The sequence below is a fragment of the Cebidichthys violaceus genome, unplaced genomic scaffold (genome assembly GCF_023349555.1).
Source record: "Cebidichthys violaceus isolate CVI_PGR_0920_01 unplaced genomic scaffold, fCebVio1.0.p SCAF_45, whole genome shotgun sequence".
Lineage (NCBI taxonomy): Eukaryota > Metazoa > Chordata > Actinopteri > Perciformes > Stichaeidae > Cebidichthys > Cebidichthys violaceus.
In genome coordinates this window covers 311,462-327,279 of record NW_027176650.1, presented here as the reverse complement: position 1 = coordinate 327,279, position 15,818 = coordinate 311,462, and the positions used below count along the sequence as shown (strand labels likewise).

The following is a 15,818-nucleotide window of genomic DNA, read 5'->3' as shown; positions in this document are numbered from 1 at the left end:
AGCTGTAGGTGATTCTGATGATCACCCCCAGCTGACTTAAATACCCCAGCTTTCAGCCAACGCACCGTCAGTCCGTCCTGGTTACCTGTCTGAATTTGTGCCACGTAAGTCTGAAATTGTTTGTTTCAGTGAAGATCATTCTAATCTCTCTGGCTGTCTTTTGCTCTCCTGCCTTGCCTCTGCCCCGGTAATTCACTCAGCCTTCCGTCCCTGACCACGAGAGCCTGCCGCTGTATTCCTGTGCATATTCTACCTGTTGTGTGTTCCGAAGAAAATAGAGCTTCCATTCAAACCATCCCTGGTGTTTGTCGTACTGCTCTTGGGTCCTTACTACACCCGTTACAGTACGATCTGGCCATAACATGGATCCAGCAGACGGCACCACGGCATGGGCTCGAGGCGATAGAAGAGGCGATGCAGCGAACCGAGACCATGGTGGTCACTAACACCGCCGAGGTTAGCCACAACCTGGCAAATCGGAACCAGATTCTCACCTCGTTGATTGACCAGGTACGGCAACTCACGGCAGCCACAGCTCAGACCAACGCGCCGGCGTCTCCGTCACCTGCTCCGGTTCCCTCGGGAGTGTTTCCAGCAGTTTCTACAGAGGTCTCGGAGCCCCGGGTGGGGGAGCCCGAACGTTACGTTGGGGATCCTGTGGGCTGCAACGCGTTCCTGACGAACAGTTCCATCCTGTTTGCGTTGCAGTCCCGCACCTTTGTGTCAGAAGACACCAGGGTGGCGTTTACTATCAACCACCTGACTGGGAGAGCTCGCCTGTGGGGAACGGCGTACTCCCGCCTGTGCTTCCTTCCGGTCCTTTTCAGCCGAACTACGCAAGGTTTTCGGAGTGGTGTCCACGGGACCGGACGTCACCGGAGGGCTGATGAGGCTCCAGCAGGGCCACTAATCCATCACGGACTATGTCATTGATTTCCGGACCCAGGTACGATTAAGCTCATGGAACATGGACGCCCAGTGTGACGCATATCTGCTCAGTCTAGTGGATTACGTCAACGATGAACTCATCGTGTTCTAGCTACCCACATCTCTGGATGGACTTATCGAGGCAACCTCCAGAGTGGATCGCCGCATCCAGGTCAGGCGGCTGGCAAGGCGCCTTTGAACCGTCAAGCCAGGGGCAACCTCCCCGCTTTCCTTGTGCTACAGCTCCGGAGTACACGCTGACGCAGTCGCTTCCTCAAGAGAGCGAACCCATGCTAGTGGGACGTACTGGACTATCTACAGAGGAACGTGAGCGGCGCTGATGGGGGAATCTCTGCATGTATTGTGGCCAGGCGGGTCATTTTGTTCACAATTGCCCGTTAAAAGCCCGGGCTCGCCAGTAAAAAAGGAAGTACTGGTGAGCCGAGCAGTTTCCCGACCCTCCGCCTGTCAACGACCACTTTTTCACGCCCAGCTACATCTTATGCAGTTTGTTTCAAAAATGTCCCAAATGAAGCGTCACAAGACTGTCTGACGTTAGAGAACGGAGATGGATCAGACTCTGTGGAAGTCGACGTCGTATCATCATCCAGTGGATCAGCTCCATCATCTCTAACAAACATAAAAACCAAATCAACTTGCTTTATGTACACTGAATTAAAAAAAGGTTCAGATTATCTGGTAAGTCCTCATCAGTTCCATGTCTTCACATTGACGGTCTTTTGTAAAACGTGAACATTTCAAAGACATCGTGTGGTGAAGGGAACGTCAAATCAAAGTTTATTTCTGAAATATTTTGGAGGCATTTCTTAATATTCTGTCTCTCGTCTGTTTGTGCTTTCAGATGGATTACTATTTCTACAACTTTGACCAACAAGCAGCTTTCTACATTGAGTCTTACCGCAGTTTCACACTTGATGCTGTAAGTATTTGTGAGCTGTAACTGCGTTACTAGGGCAACATATGAACTCAAACTAATGTGCTTCATAGCGAGTGAAGCTGACGCTGACCTTCAGCCAGAAGAGTAGAGCCGGTCTGTTCCAGTTGAGTCTGAAGAATCCTCAAAGACTCTTCTGAACATCTAGAGGTCAAACATTTCATCTGCAATTCTTTTTCCTCATCAGAAACAAAGATGGCTGTCACAAATCACACATCCCTCTGTTCAGTTTGTACAAACTCATAAATGTTATGTTTTATTGAAGTACACTGAAGTTTCTGTGTAGATGTGTGACGTGTTTGGTTGTGTTTAACTCAAAGCTCATGAGTCTCTTCTGGCTACTCATGAAATGGTTAAAGAGTATTTTTTTGTTCAGTGGATTCTGGAAAAAGTTGAAATGCTGCTGGGTAATTTATGTAAAATGATTCTTGCTTCTTGAATGTAATTGTAATTTATGGGAGGAGCAAACTGGAGCATCATGAGCATGGCTGATTAGAAATAATGATCTTTAATAATTATACCTTGATTTGTGTCTAACCTTTTTCTAGAAACTGACTACAACGGTCGGTACCTCAACTGTGGATTCATGGTCATTCACTAACAGTCAAACAGAAAGAGGAGTTTACAAGGACATAAGTTCATGCAGAGTCTCAGGTAGGCAAATCATGCAGTTCACAAAGAAAAGGGAGTGGGACTCTTCAGGGATCCTCTAAAAAATGGTTGTGGAAGGTTAACACTCATTCTTCCTCTCTGCACGGTTCGATCAGCTGTGATCTCCTGAGACAGCCACCCTTCACTGCTTGTCACAGCCACACTGACCCAGAGCCCTACGTAGCCGTCTGCAAAGACACTCTGTGCAAATACCCGGCGGTGGACGGTCTCAACTGCCAGTTTATGGAGGCCTACGCCAAGTCCTGCAGCCTGAAAGACGATGTCACACTGGCTGACTGGAGGTCAACGGTCGGCTGCTGTAAGATCCTCGTTCACTTTCTCTCATTCTGCTGCTTAGTGGACGTTTAGATTGAAGCGAGTCGAGTATAAAGAAGCAGATCAATTAAACACCCAGATGAAGTTACCGGAAAATGTTGCACTGCTCCAAGACCAGTGGAGTATTTGTGAAGACTGCATCACTGACTTTGTTGACATGAACGATGTTATTTTCATGATGTTCTTGGTTGACCTGAAAGTGTAGCTCATGTGTCTGTCTGTCTGTAGCTGCTGTCCCTAAGGCCTCCTGTCTGGACCAGTACTGCAGCGATCATGAGTTCTGCGGCGAGAAGCTCGGTAAAAGAAGCTGCTTGTGTCGGGCCTTGTTTGCCTCAAAGTACAAACCAACGAACGCTTTAGGTACAGTGCAATTTTACAGACAGCAGCAAGTGGAGAATTTTTTATTTGTGCATTAATTTGTCTGCATTTTGAATTATTGCAACTGAAATGTGTTGCTTATATCGCACATTTTAAGTAACATCAAAAAACACCTGCTGATACATCTGAAACATGCTAACTGATCCTTAAGCGGTGATATTTGACGTGATTGTGCTGTTGGGTGTCCAGGTGAGCCGACAGTCTGCACGCAGAACTCTGCCACTGTTACTCTGGCTGGATGTCTGCTGCAGGACCAAGGCATCGACTACTCCGTCCTTCACCTCAATGACCCCAACTGCAAAGGCCACATGGACGACCAGACCCACCTGGTGAAGTTCAGCTTCAACAGAAGCAACGCCTGCGGCGCCGAGGTTTCGGTGGGTTCTCTCCTCTAGTTTGTTGCGCTCAACAAGAGTAAAAAAACATGCTTCAGCTCACACAAACAGCTGAACAAGCTTTCTCTCTGATTGATGTAAGAGAGACAATGCCTTGTGTTTCTGTCTCAATCTAGATGGACAACAACCAAATCCTCTACAATAACACCATTGTGACGAGGAACAGCTCAAAGAACGACGTCATCGCCTGCAATGACCAAATACATATCGACTTCTCCTGCCTCTACGTGTGTGTGGCTGGCTGGCTGAACCTCGTCGGGTCGAGCACCGACATCCAGCTGAACCAGAAGGTCTGGCTGGAGCTGAAGACGGAGGGGCTGGACGGCAACATGGTCGCCATAGTGACCGACTCCTGCTGGGCAACCAACCAGCAGTCCCCCGATGGTGGTCTGCGATACGACCTCGTCATTAACGGGTGAGAAAGAACTCTTCATCTGCGGCTGTAAGAATCAGCTGCTGATGAACTCATCGTGTCCGTTTCCCTGTTTCTGAGCAGATGCCCAAACAAAGCTGACCAGACGGTGGAGGGAAACGGACTGGGAACCTCCAACTTCTTCTCTTTAAACATGTTTGAGTTCTCAGGGGGAAAACCTGAAGTCTACCTGCACCGCAAACTGGAGCTGTGCCTCAAACAGAGCAAATGTGCTCCGGTAAGCAGGACAGGAGAAAATGCTGCTTTACCAACTAATCATTATGCTGTATGGTTCCTTTCATGGTTTTATATATTGATTAAAGGATTATTATCACTGATGCATTAATGTGAGCAGCTTTGCTGAGGTGGAGCTGAGTTCTTTATAAAGTGTTGCACAGTTTAACCTGCTCAGAATATAAATATAAAGAATATTTCAACCACTTTTTAACTTTGATCAAATGTTCAAAAAGATGATTCAGAAATAAGTTTCTTTATCTTGGAATAAGGAAGTCTGCAAGTTTAAGAACATAATGTATACTTTTAATAATATAATTAAAAGGATACTGTCATATTTTTTGGCACAAAAAGCTGAAGTGTTGACCTCCGTAAAGCCGACACTGTCTGCAGTCTAACCCCTGACCATCCTCCGTGTCTTACAGACCTGCAGCGGAGGCGTTAAAAGGAAGCGCAGATCTTCCAGGTCTAACCGTGCTGATGGAAACCCAGCCCTCATCACTATGGCCTGGAGTAATTAAAGACGGCTCCCCTTTTGACCTATGACATGGTACGTATGAAGCTCATTTGGTTTTGATTTAAATTGATAGCCATCAACGCATGGTTCTTGACATGTTGTCCAGTGACCGTCATGTTTATGAATTAAATGTTATTTATCATCAACTAAACTCCTCGACAGTCAAAGTTAGTCCTGGGGTTGGCGCTAGAGGAAAGCTCAAAGGGTCCATCCTCTCAGGAGCAGGAATGTGATCAGGAAGATTAATGGATGTCTGACTCTTAGATATTTGGTATTTAACCTCCATAAGAGACAAAGTATAAATCATGACTCATCAGTTTTGTCTGCTTGTCTTCTCAGCTGATTCCTGACTTAAACTTCGTCCAACAAGGAGCCTGAAATCTCACTGCTTCTGAACAAGTGTTTGAAGTGATCGCTGCTGTGAAACAATGCTGGCAGATTTAGTGAAATAAATGATAGATAAATGTAATCAAGAAACTAATCAAAGATGGGTTTAAGGGTTTTATTTACTGTGTGCACTACTTCTTGGTACTTTAAAATATATATCATTACTTCTTTAACATTAGGTTAATTGCCTTCTTTAAATGTACACAGCCTGAATGATAACTAGTGGATGCAGGAACAGAATCTGTTTTAGTGACACGAAATGAAAAGAACAAAAGTTTGGAGAGCAAGTGGAAGGAAAATACTGTTGTGAACATAACTAAGATTGAAGTTACTACGAATGAAGATTGTCAGTTCAAACTGTGACTGTAATTACACAAAGACATGCTGTTGTACTATTATATTGTTACTATGAGCAAAAGAAAATCCAAAAAAATATAATAAAGGAGTGGGAAAACCAACGAGTCATTCATTTATTCATCTTTTTTTCTTGGCCTCTAAATCCAGAGTTATTAATGTAAATATTTAAATGTAAGCAGTCACTAACATCCAGCTGATTAGAAAACTGTGTAGATGAAACCAGTCAGCCATTTTGTGCATTACACAACCTTTAGTTCTTAAATTGCTCTAGTTAGGGCCCGAGCATCGACAACGTTGGGCCGCGAGGTCCCTCTTGAAACTGTAGGAATTATTATTCTGAAAGTGAATTGCCGTTTTGGGGGCTTTATCATATCCGAAAATGCACCAAAATCGGCATGCATATCAGGACTGGTGAAAAATTAGATATTTTGTGGGTCCCATGCTCGAATATAGAGAAATTGCTCGCTAGCGCCCCCTAGAAGTTGGAAAGGCAAGCCCCGACAGCCTGTATGTCCAAATTACTTAAAATATTACATACATGAGCAACTGAATGAGTTCTACAAAAAATCCTCTTGGGACCCTAAGCTCCGCCAACCAAAATTTTTGCCATTTTGAATTTTGTAAAAAATAAATAAGTCACTTCTCCTAGACCCTGGGTCTGATTGGTACCAAATTTTCTGTGAATCATTATTGGCTCTATATCATCAAAAGTTACGAAAAGCTTGTTGATATCTTTGATTGCATTAAGAATATATGGACCAATGAATTTCATAGGGGCGTGGCCTTCTACAGTAATATATATATTATATACATGATAAAGACCCAAAAAGGCGATTCACTTTGTGTATATATATATATATATATATATATATATATATATATATATATATATATGTATGTATGTATTTATATATATGTGTATATATATATGTATATATGTGTGTATGTATGTATGTATGTATGTATGTGTGTATGTATAAATAACTTCAAAACCATATGGCCTATCATCACGAAATCTGTAGCATATGTCCACTTTGTGTCCTGTAACATATCTACACATTTTTATTCCATACAACCACTAGGGGGCGATACAGTAATACTCCCATTTCTTAAATTTTTAGGCATTTTTCATCGTTTTCAGGCATTGTACTTCAACAAACTCCTCCCACAGAATTTATGCAATCGACTTCGAATTTAGTTAGGATGATGTAAAGACTTTAATGAACGACCTTCGTTTTATGTGGCACCCATGTCACACACATTTCGTGCCGTTCGCCATGAAAGAGGAAGTTGTTGTAACTCCAAGGTACTTTATTCAATCTGCGCCAAATTTCTTATGCATGATGCTGGTCCAGGCCTGAGCACATTTCTATCTTATTATTTTCACAAAGTCATAGCGCCACCTACTGGCAAAAGGAAATGCTACATTTTATACTTTGATGTACTCCTGCTAGGAAGTTGCCCAGATCAGTGTCAAATTTGGTAAGGTAAGCCGAAAGACATTGATGATGCTTCATCATGAATAATGTGAATTGTTAAACGCGTAGAGATGACAACAACCCCCAGGTGTCAAATTAGATACAACAACGACCCCCAGGTGTCCACGTAGAGACAATAACGACCCTCAGGTGTCCACGTAGTGACGATAACGACCCCCAGGTGTCCAATTAGAGATGATAACGACTCCCAGGTGTCCAATTAGAGATGATAACGACCCCCAGGTGTCCACGTAGAGACGATAACAACCCTCAGGTGTCCAATTAGAGTCGACAGCAACCCCCTGGTGTCCAATTAGAGACGACAACAACCCCCAGGTGTCCAATTAAAGACGACAACGACCCCAAGGTGTCCACATAGAGACGACAACGACCCCCAGGTGTCCACCTAGAGACGACAACGACCCCCAGGTGATGTTACACAGTCATGTTTACTGTTTTCTATGGTAGATTTTCTTCTACTTCAGGTTGTTTCTACGCCTTCATTCAGTCGCACGACGTCGCCTTCTACCGTAAAAAAAGATGAAAACAGAAATGGTGCATGAGTTTGGTTTTCCTCTCAGAAAAAGATACTCAGGATGACAAAACTGAACTTTAATTTCTGGTATATTTTGAGTTACCTTTTAAAAAAATTTCATATCCGTTTTTAGCAAAAGAAAACAGCCAATTTAAGCAGACAGATGTAGAAAAGTGCCAAATGAGGAGAAATAAAAGTAACTGAAAATGATTCAGCTCTATATAGCTCTATGAGTACAGTGCGGGGGAGGGGCAGATATGTGTTGACAGAAGATGATCTCAAACATTACATACAATGATGTTCGTGCTGTTTTTGATAATAAAAGAAACGCAACAAACCTGGTATTTAAATTGTATTTGTTTATAAAAGCAGCAATTAAAAAGAGAGAGAATTTAGTAGTTTACAAAGTGGGGACCTCATCAGTGTGTCCCCATAACAGAGGTAAATCCCCACAACACGGGTAGATCTGAACACGTCTTTTATGTTATAAGTTTTTTTTTACCACAAAGAAAACTTTTCATATCAGACTGAACAATTGTTCACAGTAAAATATTAACATTTTCTCTGCTGCTTCTCTTTGCTGCTCTTCTGTGATTATTAAATATTTAAACAGGTGTTATTATTTTAAAACAGCTATGTTTTACTTCATGAAATACATTTTAAGCGTCTGATTCTTCAGTCACAGAAACTGCAATGATATTAAACATTAGTTTAGAACACAACTTTACAAAAGTGTATTTGTGTTTTATATAGTTAGAGATGAATAAAGAAACAACAAAACTGCTCTTTAAATGTTATTAGTTTATAGCAGCAGAGTGCTTTCAGACCAACAGACAATAAAAAGAGCTTTAGAGGTCCTTGAAGAGTTAATCAGAAATATGGCGTCGGGTCGCTCTTGTCGCACATCTGGACGTGAACATGTGAGGTGATCCCTCTGTAAACCGTCTGCATCGGCATCATGACGCCGATCCTCTCGCCCTTCATCACCGATCCAGAGAGTCGGTCCGGCTGAACGTAGAACAACTTGAAACACAGACCTGCAGGAAGAAATACTGTATTACAGTAAAAGCACTAATACCTCAGTGTAACAATACTCTGTCAAATATAAAGAACTAATACAACACTGTAAAAACACTCTGTTGAAGTAAAGGTACTAATACCACAGTGTAAAAATACTTTAGTATAGTAAAAGTACTAATACCTCAGTGTACCAATACTCTGTTAAATATAAAGAACTAATAAAACACTGTAGAAATAGTGTTACAGTAAAGGTACTAATACCACAGTGTAAAATACTCTGTTAGTGTAAAAGTAAAAGCCTCCATAAAGCGGTTAACTCTGTCAGCAACGTTGCGATAGTTATCAATGTTATCGCTGTTATCACTGTTATCGCTGTTATCGCTGTTATTGCTGTTAGCGCTGTTAGCACTGTTAGCACTGTTAGCACTGTTATCGCTGTTATCGCTGTTAGCGCTGTTAGCACTGCTAGCTTTGAGCTGCCGGCTCAGCAGCTGCCATGTTGAGAGCCGTTGGGAGACAACAGAAAAGCTTCCGGTCTCGTATTCACACGTTTACTAAAGAACCAATAGGCCGACCTTCTCCTCTCAGGTTGATCCCGTTGTTGATGGCCGCCTTCCTGGCGTCGGTGTAGACGATGACTCCTCCGTGGAGAGTCACATCAAACGGAGCGTAGACGGTCGATCCGTCGCTGCACACGATGTCCAGACCTTTGTGTTCCCTGGTCCCCCTAAAACACGTCCAGATGTTAACAGCTGCTTCAGACCCACAAACACATCAACTCATCTATTATTGTTTCAATGAATCCATTAAAAGTCTTTAAAATGTACGAAGCCTATAAGAGTCCAACGTGACAAGTCTTTAGTTGGACCGCCCCAAACCCAAAAAGATGATCTGTCCGGACTGTTAGTCCTCAAACACCGGAGCCTACGTTACCCACAATGCACCTGAATAATAATGTAGTTGTTGTGTTACCGTCTGGCTCCATAGTGTCCGTCTCCCCAGCCATCTGACGTCCTCCTGCTGTTGCCAGAGTTTCCACTGCAGAGCTGACCGAACTTTACGCCGTCACACACACACAACACAGCTGCACACACACACACACACACACACACACACACACACACACACACACACTTGTTTTTGTCACATTACATTGTCTTACATTACTTCCTGGAGACTCGCTTCAACTTCACCAAAAAACAGGTGTGAGTCCTCATTTACTGTACAGAGTGGCGACCTTCATCACAGTGTCCCCATAAGGCTGTGAGTCCCCACAATGCAGGTAAATGTGAATATGTGTTTTTTCTAAATTTATGTTTTTTACCACAAGAAAGGTTTTCATATCAGAGACTTAACGATCGTTCACAGTCAAATTTTCCCTCGCTGCTCTTCTGTGATTAATATTCAAACAGGCGTAAATGATTTAAAACAAATAGTTTTACTTTATGAATTAAATATCTTCATGGTGATATATTTAATAAAATAGAGAAGAAGACAAATGTTCAGACCAAACACTGTTAAACACACGATTAACAGACATAAAATCAACGGGTAGAAATACAGAACATTGCTGTGAATCACAGAGAACGAGATGTTAAATATTTCAAATTAATAAAGTTTGCAGCAGGATCGTTAAAAAGATGTCATTTAAAGCTTCTGATTGGTTTGTTATAATCAGGATTAAAGCTTCTGATTGGTTTGTTATAATCAGGATTAAATCAATGATTGGTTCGTTATAATCAGGATTAAATCAATGATTGGTTCGTTATAATCAGGATTAAATATTCTGATTGGTTCGTTATAATCAGGATTAAATCAATGATTGGTTCGTTATAATCAGGATTAAATCAATGATTGGTTCGTTATAATCAGGATTAAATCAATGATTGGTTCGTAATAATCAGGATTAAAGGTTCTGATTGGTTCATTATAATCAGGATTAAATCAATGATTCAGATTCTCACCCAACAAAACGATGACGCATCTCATCTTCAGATCTTAGTTTGATGAAGAACTTCTTCTCTCTGGTTTTATAGAAGCTGACGTTCCTCTTTCAACACAGTGGAAAGTCCACAGAATGTTTGATTATTTCACAATGAAAGAGATGATGTCACATCACGTGTTGTCATGTCGGTGTTGACAGACAGCAAACAGCTGTTTACCTGTCCTGACGTTTATTTGATCTCCACATGTCACAACTGAGGAATCCACAGAATGTCAACATTTTAAAAAGTCCCATGTTTTCATTTTTTAAGTCTGTTTTTAAATCATTTTAAATTGTAATGCTCCTAAAAATGTCAACAATCTTCACTTCATTTATTCACCTTTTATTTGTTTGAACCTTGTTTTACATGCACAGAATATTACTTTTATTGTTTCACTTAATTTGTAAGATGTTTGCTGTGAGAAATAAAAAAAGAATAAATATGTTAGAAAAAAGGAGAACTGGAGGATTTAGTCTTCAGTCAGAAAATGTTAAATATAATTCAACATATCTGAAGCATAAAGTTTCCAATAATAACATTATCATAAATATTTATTTGGATTTAAATTGAGTTTATATCTCAAGAAAAAGAATCCTGGACACAATTCACCGTTTTATTTTACTCCATACAAGACTACATTTAAAATACATTTAAAATACATTTAGAATACATTTATAATATATTTAAAATACATTTAGAATATTTTTCAAATATATTTGTAATATATTTAAAATACATTTAGAATATTTTTGTCTTATTATTTTCTATATAAACTGCAGTGATCTGACTTTTAGTCCTGATACCGATCAGATACCAGAGATCAATAAACTGTACGTCTCACTTTATTAACTCTGTAAAACTAATTGTAACAAATAAATACGTCGATATGAACTCATAAATAAGACAAATAACCAAAATCAGTATTGCTGCATTTCTTTTACAAACCTTGAACACTAAACGTGATTTTAATCCCTGAGAGATCAATAAGTATGTTGATGGATCTGTAGTTCACCTCCACACACATCTGGTGTCACTTCTGTTTTAAATATGGAACACAAACTGAAACAAATCTACACAAAACTGGTTCTGAACAAATCTACAAGAACATGTTATGTCTCAGAGTTCTTTGAAATAGTTTTGTAATAGTATTTATATTTAGTAGTTATACTGGCAGCCGTCCAGCAGATAGAGGTGTTTCACATCCCTGTGACTCTGAGGTCAGCTTCACCACCGTAGTTCATTTGGTCCAGACATCACATGACGCTTCAACTTTATTCATTACAATGGACTTCAACTACTATGGGACAGTCAGGCTGTGATGTCTGGAGTCTGTACTGATTAAAGTGGAAGCGCCGTGTTGTCAGGTCAGTCTCTGATGTTTGGAGTCATTACTGAATGAAGTTGAAGCGTTGTCAGTCTTGTGATGTTTGGAGTCATTACTGAATGAAGTTGAAGCGTTGTCAGTTGAGTGTCAGTCCCTCGCTGACGGGCATGTTGATGTGTGCGGTCAGCAGCGGGGAGCTCCGCCCCTCGTGCAGGACGAACACCTTGATGATGTCAGAGATGCCCTTGTCGCTGGTGCACTCCACAAAGGTCTCGACGGGGTAGACGAGTCCGGGCACCAGCAGCGGGATCCTCAAATACGGGTTCCTCATCCGGTACAGGCTCTCGTCGTACAGGAAGCTGATGGCCAGGTTCATGACGGGCCGACACGCTGCCGTGTTCTGGACGTTCAGGGTCAGTTTGAAGGCCGGGCCCAGACCCTGAACCACAGCATTCATCTTGAGCGGCTCGGTGAGGCTGGAGGACATCGGCGTCAGGCTGGACTCCAGGGCCTTGACGTAGGACTTGGCGGCGGACAGGCGCAGGCGGCTCAGGTCCATCTGGAAGGCACGGTGCATTGCCAGACCGCTCTCACGCTCCCTCAGTGTCTGGTCCACGTACAGCTTGGTCTTCTTGGGTACGTTGAGGCGGACGCTCTGGGCCGGTGGCGGCCCGGCGATCCCTTCCCGGTCGTCGAAGGCCGCGGTCCTCTTCAGGATCTTCACCATCAGACCCCCGCCCTTGGTGGTCAGGATGAGGGTCCCGTCCTCGCGTCCGTACCGGCCGAAGCAGATGCTGGTGACCACGTCGGGTGTCTTGATGGTGCTCAGCAGGTTCTTGTCCCGGTACAGGTGGACCTCACAGTTTGCCAGGCCCACCAGAACCGCCTGGAAGCCCCTGGTGGGGAGGTCCATGATAGCCATGGTGGTGATGGGAGCCGGGAGGACGGCCCTCCACAGCTTCTTACCCTGAGGACGAGAGACACACGGACCACGTTTACCTGCAGAACGTATTCAGGTTCTTTACCTTAGAACCCTCAGACAAGCTTCAGCTGACCTTCTGTGTGAAGCCCTGCAGGCTCTCGTCGGTGCAGCCGACCACCACGTTCTTCCCGACCCTCACCAGACCCACCGGGTGACACGACAGCTCGATGCTGTACTTCGGTTTATCAGAGTCCCTGAAGAGCAGCAGCACAAACATCAGACAGGTGAGTTTTCTTTAGACAGGTGAGTTCTATCAGACAGGTGAGTTCTAGCATACAGGTGAGTTCTCTTTAGACAGGTGAGTTCTAGCATACAGGTGAGTTCTCTTTAGACAGGTGAGTTCTAGCATACAGGTGAGTTCTAGCATACAGGTGAGTTCTAGCATACAGGTGTGTCACACCTGCGCAGGATGTAGATGTTTCCATTGCGACACGCTACCGTGATGCGAAACTCCACATCGAACTGCCCCGTCACGTCCATCATGGTGGGAGCGGCCGGCAGCGACATCTTCAACAGTCACACAGACAGGTTTCTTACTTTGTTGCTGGAGCTTTCAGCCACATCTCATGGCTTTCCTCAGCGAGGACAAACCATCTCCATGATGACGGAGAGCAAAGCCATGAGATGAGCTGCACAAACAATAACTCCTGTTCAAACCAGTTCAAACCAGTGTGTGACGGGAGTTTACCTTGGAGAGGATGATGAAGGCCTCGGGGTCGAGGACGAAGACATCGCTGCTCTCCGTACCAATCACCAGACAGCTGACGCCGTCCTCGTCCGCCGTGCTCTTCTTCAGGGTCCCGATGCAGGTGATGACGGTCTGAAACACACGGGCCACGATCGACCAATCAGAGCGAGGAGGGGGCGGGTTCTATTATGAATGGTGTCGACGTTACCTGCCGTCTGATTGGCTGCTGCTTGTGCAGCTGGACGAACTCGTCCATGTCTCCGGTCTCCAGGGACAGGAACCTGAACGAGCGGACAGACAGCGGGACGTCGGCCTTCTTCCTGACGCTCTCCAACATCTCCCTCAACGCTACGGGGTCGATCCCGCCCTCCCTCGCCTGCTGCCACACGTCCTGACCAATCACAGCGCAGCACACGTCACAGTTAAAGACTAACTAAAACAGTGACCTGTGTTATAACCCGGGTTCTGTGACTCATAGCAGATACAACTGAATGGACCAGACCTGTCTGTCTGTCTGACTCATAGTAGATACCCCTGAAGGGACCTGTCTGTCTGTCTGACTCATAGTAGATACCCCTGAATGGACCTGTCTGTCTGTCTGACTCATAGTAGATACCCCTGAATGGACCTGTCTGTCTGTCTGACTCATAGTAGAAACCCCTGAATGGTCCAGACCTGCTCCAGTGAGTTGACCTCCAGGCCTGGCAGTGTGAATTTGAAGTATGGTCTCAGGTTCTTGTAGACATAGATACAGGGTCCGGACGCCACGGCGACGGCGGGTATGCGCGGCTCGTGCAGGTCCATGAAGAAGGCGACGAGTCCGGCGGGCAGGTCCAGCAGGGTGCTCTCGCTCATCAGCGCTGTGCCGCGATACACCTTCAGCTTCATGCCCGACAAGCCGGAGCCCAGGTCCCCCACCACCAGCCGGCTCTCACCGTCACCGCTCAGGTCCGCCAGGTCCACGCAGGACGAGAAGGTGTACAGACCGGCCACCGGGTCATAGTGAGCGTCCAGCCACCTCCCACCGTCACCGCCCGAGTCCACCGACGACATGACGGCAGCAGGAGAGGACCTGGTTCAGGAGAGACCTGAACAAACAGAGACCAGGATCAGGACTGACAGGGTCCATAAAGACAGAGAGTCAGATGGTTCATTCACCTTTACCTGTCCGTCTGACTGACCGTCCGTCTCTCTCTGTCTCTCTCTCTCTTTCTGTCTCTCTCTGTCTCTCTCTCTCTTTCTGTCTCTCTCTTTCTGTCTCTCTGTCGCCCTCTCTCTTTCTGTCTCTCTGTCTCTCTCTCTCTCTGTCTCTCTCTTTCTGTCTCTCTCTCTCTCTCTGTCTCTTTCTCGTGGAACAAGTACTCAGATGGTGTACTTAAATACTACTACTACAGTGTAAAAGTAAAAGTATTGATTGCTTAGTAAAACTACTATATCTGATTTATCTGATTCATATTATAATTATAATATATTTATCTCTGATAAGTAGAGCGGGAGAATAAAATGTCCTCAAGTAAAGTACAAGTACCTCGAGTGTGTCCTTGAGTACAGTACTTGGTTACAGATGACGGTAGTGTAGTAGAAGTATTAATCTCTGTCATCAGCAGCTGATCAATGACGGTAACGACGCTCTCTCACCGTTGTCAAGGAAACCGGTGTGCTGCGTCTCCTCGCGGTGAATCCTGACGTTTTTATTGGTTGTTTGATCTCGAGCAGTGTGACGTGTCTTCCACAGAAACGATACAAACTGTTTCACATGAAGTGTTAAAGAAGCAGCTAACGGCTAGCTGCTAGCTGCTAATCCAACAAATCCGCTTCAAATCCTCTGCTTCACTCCTCAGCTCTGTCACCGGCTGATGACGTCAATCTCAACCGACGGTGTTTACTTTTTCTTCTTCTTCTTCTTCTTCTTCTTCTTCTTCTTCTTCTTCTTCTTCTTCTTCTTCTTCTTCTTCTTCTTTGGTGTTTCCATGGCGGTTAGCAAGCAACCACATGTACAACGTAATGACTCATTACCGCCACCAGCAGCATTTAAATAAAATAAAATAAAATAAAATAACTCTGTTACTGTAAAAGTACTAACACTACAATTTTAAAATACTCATTTACAGTACAGTGCTAATACCACAGTATACAAATACTCAGTAGCAGTAAATGTACTAATATTACTCTGTTACAGATTTATTCATTTGAATTTGCATATAAATAAAATAGAAATCCTAACATACATTCTGTTGAGTCTTTTCATTGAATCACA

General features: G+C 43.7%; 3 protein-coding genes across 4 annotated transcripts; 1 reads left to right on the top strand and 2 right to left on the bottom strand.

The window, feature by feature from the left end:
* Positions 1-31: 31 nt before the first annotated feature.
* On the top strand, positions 32-5,650 carry LOC137886742 (pancreatic secretory granule membrane major glycoprotein GP2-like). Its single transcript, XM_068729337.1, has 10 exons — positions 32-1,626; positions 1,790-1,867; positions 2,431-2,536; positions 2,650-2,852; positions 3,098-3,229; positions 3,437-3,624; positions 3,759-4,057; positions 4,139-4,292; positions 4,714-4,838; positions 5,145-5,650. Exons 3-9 carry the CDS (start codon positions 2,523-2,525, stop codon positions 4,807-4,809), a joined length of 1,086 nt encoding a protein of 361 aa, XP_068585438.1. The 5' UTR covers positions 32-1,626; positions 1,790-1,867; positions 2,431-2,522; the 3' UTR covers positions 4,810-4,838; positions 5,145-5,650.
* Positions 5,651-8,348: 2,698 nt separating this feature from the next.
* On the bottom strand, positions 8,349-10,653 carry LOC137886709 (leukocyte cell-derived chemotaxin-2-like). Its single transcript, XM_068729283.1, has 4 exons — positions 10,547-10,653; positions 9,555-9,666; positions 9,158-9,309; positions 8,349-8,599 (listed from the first exon to the last, which is right to left on the bottom strand). Exons 1-4 carry the CDS (start codon positions 10,569-10,571, stop codon positions 8,433-8,435), a joined length of 456 nt encoding a protein of 151 aa, XP_068585384.1. The 5' UTR covers positions 10,572-10,653; the 3' UTR covers positions 8,349-8,432.
* A 513-nt stretch (positions 10,654-11,166) lies between these two features.
* Positions 11,167-15,515, bottom strand: bbs1 (Bardet-Biedl syndrome 1). 2 transcript variants are annotated; one of them, XM_068729358.1, is made up of 7 exons: positions 15,090-15,515; positions 14,237-14,649; positions 13,770-13,952; positions 13,562-13,693; positions 13,274-13,380; positions 12,947-13,067; positions 11,167-12,858 (listed from the first exon to the last, which is right to left on the bottom strand). In XM_068729358.1, the coding sequence occupies exons 2-7, from the start codon at positions 14,612-14,614 to the stop codon at positions 12,028-12,030; spliced, it is 1,752 nt and encodes a 583-aa protein (XP_068585459.1). In that variant the 5' UTR covers positions 14,615-14,649; positions 15,090-15,515; the 3' UTR covers positions 11,167-12,027. The 2 variants fall into 2 exon arrangements, with proteins under 2 accessions (XP_068585459.1, XP_068585460.1); XM_068729359.1 differs by having other exon boundaries at positions 15,200-15,515.
* Positions 15,516-15,818: the final 303 nt, after the last annotated feature.

Coding starts and splice junctions, on each gene's coding strand:
- LOC137886742 (XM_068729337.1), top strand. Junction 2,853..3,097: donor GAGGTCAACGGTCGGCTGCT/GTAAGATCCTCG, acceptor GTCTGTCTGTAG/CTGCTGTCCCTAAGGCCTCC. Junction 4,058..4,138: donor TACGACCTCGTCATTAACGG/GTGAGAAAGAAC, acceptor GTTTCTGAGCAG/ATGCCCAAACAAAGCTGACC.
- bbs1 (XM_068729358.1), bottom strand. CDS start 14,614: ATGTCGTCGGTGGACTCGGGCGGTGACGGTGGGAGGTGGCTGGACGCT. Junction 13,068..13,273: donor AACATCTACATCCTGCGCAG/GTGTGACACACC, acceptor GCTGCTCTTCAG/GGACTCTGATAAACCGAAGT. Junction 12,859..12,946: donor TGCAGGGCTTCACACAGAAG/GTCAGCTGAAGC, acceptor TCTCGTCCTCAG/GGTAAGAAGCTGTGGAGGGC.
- LOC137886709 (XM_068729283.1), bottom strand. CDS start 10,571: ATGAGATGCGTCATCGTTTTGTTGG. Junction 9,667..10,546: donor ATGCGTCATCGTTTTGTTGG/GTGAGAATCTGA, acceptor GTGTGTGTGCAG/CTGTGTTGTGTGTGTGTGAC. Junction 9,310..9,554: donor GGACACTATGGAGCCAGACG/GTAACACAACAA, acceptor GACGTGTTTTAG/GGGGACCAGGGAACACAAAG.